Below are 4,088 nucleotides of genomic sequence, written 5' to 3' on the forward strand. Positions count from 1 at the left end.
AAGTGTTTGAATTTTCTCTCATCGCAGTCTACTAATAAAATTTGGATCATTTTCCTGTCTGACATTGTAATATTCTGTCATATATCTATCATCGTATATAAACTGTATGGCAACCTTCGATAAGGCTATTTTGTATCCTAGCCCATAGTTTTTACGGGCTCTGTAATTATCAGCTAAGCTCATGGCATGAATACTCTGTCATTTTGCATAGATAATACTATGATTCCTCTGCCCACAGTCAAGGAATGGATCCTAACATATTTTCTCTCAATATTAATAGAAAGGGATAGGGTCCTAAGCTCTCACTTGAATGATCATATCCGTATACTGTCTGGGATTGTCCTCAATTAATGAATAAAATCCCTCAAGTACCTTATATGGTGCTTTATAAAATATTATTAGAACATATTGTGTTTCACTTTGCAAAAAGATAAAATATCTAAATCAAACTATCTGATCTAGCTCTGAACTGAAAAATATCAAAGTTGTGGCAGTTAGCATGAACTACAGGATTTTGCTTTGTTCTTTCCCTTCCAAGAATTAGGACCGTTTCAGGCCGATCAATTAGCCAGATTAAATTACAGCAAAAGCTTACCGGTTTGATAAAATTGTGATCGGCATCTGTTGGTGGATAATCTTTGCTAGATGTATTCAGGATAAGTTAACCAAGTTAGAAGGTCGAAAGAGATTTGTACAAGTACAAAGCAAAACTCTGAAAATTTGGATTAGTTTATCTTGTTGTGGACTAAGTAAACATAATTATCTAGCAATATGAAACAAAATTAGAAATTTGACAAAGATTTGTTCAAGTACAAAGCAGAATTCTTAAAATTTGGATAAATTTATCTTGATGTAGACTGAGTAAACATAATTATCTAGCAATATGAAATAATCATGTGCGCAAATTCAAACATCATCCAGGTTTTTCAAATGTTAAGGAGCGGACCTCAAGCTTTCTACACAATGCACTAAAATCAATCCATAACATCGCCTAAATATACCAAGCAATCAGATAAATTACGCAACATTATTTCACATTGATAAAACAGTTGTTTTCACTAGTCGCGGATTTTCGTAACCCTAATACCACATTTTGATTCATTAAACAAGAAAAAAATATCCAACAGAGCAACCCATGCTCCTTAATACCACATTTTGATTCATAAAACAAGAAAAAAAAATCCAACAGAGCAGCCCATGCTCTCCCGTTATCCATCGATTCTTTCAATAGATTAAAAACCAATCGTTCATAATTTTGACAATTGATTTATTTTCCAAATCCGCAACGGAATTGTGAAATGTCAATGGAACTAAAAAAACATCGCAATTTGTGTGCTCAATGAATGACCAATACAAGAAAAATGTGTCCTTGAATTCTGTCTTGGAAGCGTGTACATTAAGGAAAAAATATTAAAAATTTCAATATACCTAAAATTCTCATTTCTTTCTGCTCTTCCTGCGCAGGCGCTTCCGCAGCTTCTTGTATTTGTGCTTATTCATTTTCTTTCTCCTCTTCTTCTTCACACTGTCTGCCCATATCTTCATGCCTTCTTCGGTCCCAGAACCTTCCAGAAACGTCGATACAAAACATTTTGCAACAGCTGACTCGGAACCTTCTCGGAGCTTCTGCGAAGCGCGGCATTGTTCCAAATGCTTTGACAGCCCTGCTTCTTTTCCGTACTGCTGGGATGGATAACCGACCACGGGATCGCAAAGGCCGAACGCCTGATATTTCCTAAGCAGATCAAGAATACCGACCTGCGGATTTGAGTTTACCTCTGGAGGGTTAAGTAACCACGGAGGTATGCGGTTTGAACTCTGGGGACTGATTGATCCATGAGTGTGCAGAGTTGAGAGGGATTTAAGACTATACGAGGGTTTTAGGCAGATAACTTTCGTATTCTTGAGAAATCGACGGAGAAGGGCCATTCGTAATCACCATTAAAGTTTCTGGTTTGCGCTTGCTTCTTGCAGGACTCGCTTTGAATTTAGTTCCTTTTCGGCAAGGTTTTCCTTTTACAGGAAAAAAAACTTCGAGGAAGGAGAAATGCAATATGTTTTTTCTGTCAGTTGACGAAGCTTTGTTTACTGCATTGTCGTGAAAGCGAGCGGGCGTTATCTAATTACTCTGACGGGGCCCTAGTAGATGGTCAAACGCACTTGGATGGCTTTCAAATATTTTTAGTCTGTATAATTTTGTGCTTCGTATGTATTTTATTTTTTACTTGGGATCAATCTCCACCTTCCACTCTCACGAGAATTCTTGGTGTAATTTTGTTGGGCATCAAATTATTATCTATTTTTCAATTATTATTCAATGGATTTTGTTAATTAAAATTATATGGAAAAAATCATCTAGTGGGCTAATAGCAAGTCATTTTTGAAAAAAAAGTTCGTAATTAGATTAATTGTGCAATTTTATTGGTAACAATAGCACACGATTATTAGAGCAGCATAAGTATTGTGCATTAACTGTGCAATTTTTTGGCTTGTCAAGGCGAACTAATAATGGAACAATGGGGAATATGTTTCGAACAGTATTTTGAAATGACCACTTGTTGACCCTTGCATGCATAACTGATCCCACAATGTTCCTCTTTACTGCCAGAAGTCAAAACAATAGTTATAAGTAGTTAAGTTAGCTATATAAATACAACCAAAACAAATCGTCGAAATCTGATGTGTCATTTAGGAGGTTAGGGTGCAAAAAGTTAGCTATAACAACTAGTGGTGCTATTCCCCTAAGTGAATATAGTTATTGTTTTGGGTTGAGTCATCAATGATTTCGTTGATGAAATAAGTGTTTATAGTTTTTATTTAGGGTTGAGTCATTAATGATGTGGTCACATCAATAATGTTTTTATTAGGTTGTTCAAAGTAAGTCATGTATCGCTATATGTCTTGCATGTTTGTTTATGTCACTACTTAATTGTTGGTTTTTTGGTGTGTCTTGAAAAAAGAGATTTTTTGCATATATATTAGGTAAAAGCATAGCAACCATTAGTCCTTAAATTTAATAGGTATAGATAAAAGCTTTTTTTAGAGGCCTGTTGTTGTATAAGAATGTAGTGGCCATTAGATCCCATAGAACAATTGGGCCTCTAATTTATATCATGTTTAACCTTGTTATATATGCCAAGGTAAAGTTTTCATTAGGTCTTGTTAAAAATATATATAAGGTGCATAAATAAAATATGACTCTAGCCCTCAATAATATACAAGTGGTACAATTGTGTATGAAATTGGCTCATGGCATCCCATTTCGTGATCCACTTCATTGATCCCAAAATTTTGGTTCATATTCCCTATACCTATTTATTACGACCCTAGATTAGATTTATGGTGTTGACTTGACCCAAGTCACTTTCACAATCATGAATTTAAACCCTATATATTAAAATTTCATCTATCAATTCTTGACAATCTCACTAGTTGTGAGTTGACATATCATGCATTATATTGATTTCTTATCTTGTTTGTTGTATTTAATTTCAATCATTCGATCATTTGAAATAAAAGTTTAAATGTAGAAAGATGAGAAGATCGTCTAGATCCAAGATCTAAAAAGGAGAATCTACTTTTGTATTATCCACATTTGAGATCAAAAGGTCATTGCATGATTGCATACGAGCTTCAATCCTTTTCTTATGAATATTACATCATTAATGCATCTTTAGGATGCTTATAGTAATCATTAGTTAGGTTTGTTAGTATGTTTGTTATGTTTTTTCATGTGTGTGAAAGGTTATCTTATCTAGTATAATATTGTGTCTGGTTGCACGAGTGTTTGTAGGGACTTAGGTTTCTATCTTAGAACTAGCTCATTAATGTAAGGGAGTTGTTATATGAGATCTCCTATAATATAAGAGATGTAAGCCCTATAAATAGATGTGTTATTAAATAGAATGAAATAAGGAACGTCATTATTTGTGTCTAAAATTTATAGCCTAAATTTTAATTCACTCAAAATTGTCAAGTTAGTCCATCTATAGGGGTTTGAACTAGGACAACATGAACCTTCAGATCCAACAAATTCTACAAAACCATGTTTATAAATATCATCATCCCATACAAATAAAATCAAAATA

The 4,088-nt window shown here is 34.1% G+C and overlaps 1 protein-coding gene across 1 annotated transcript; it reads right to left on the reverse strand.

Moving 5' to 3' along the window:
* Nucleotides 1–1,201: 1,201 nt before the first annotated feature.
* LOC131044961 (uncharacterized) lies at nt 1,202–2,120 on the reverse strand. Its single transcript, XM_057978457.2, has one exon. The coding sequence runs from the start codon at nt 1,927–1,929 to the stop codon at nt 1,438–1,440; it is 492 nt and encodes a 163-aa protein (XP_057834440.2). The 5' UTR covers nt 1,930–2,120; the 3' UTR covers nt 1,202–1,437.
* Nucleotides 2,121–4,088: the final 1,968 nt, after the last annotated feature.

This window comes from Cryptomeria japonica, chromosome 1 (genome assembly GCF_030272615.1).
Source record: "Cryptomeria japonica chromosome 1, Sugi_1.0, whole genome shotgun sequence".
Classification (NCBI taxonomy): domain Eukaryota; kingdom Viridiplantae; phylum Streptophyta; class Pinopsida; order Cupressales; family Cupressaceae; genus Cryptomeria; species Cryptomeria japonica.

What these genes read in the sequence shown, in the direction of transcription:
- LOC131044961 (XM_057978457.2), bottom strand. Translation starts at nt 1,929, where the DNA reads ATGGCCCTTCTCCGTCGATTTCTCAAGAATACGAAAGTTATCTGCCTA.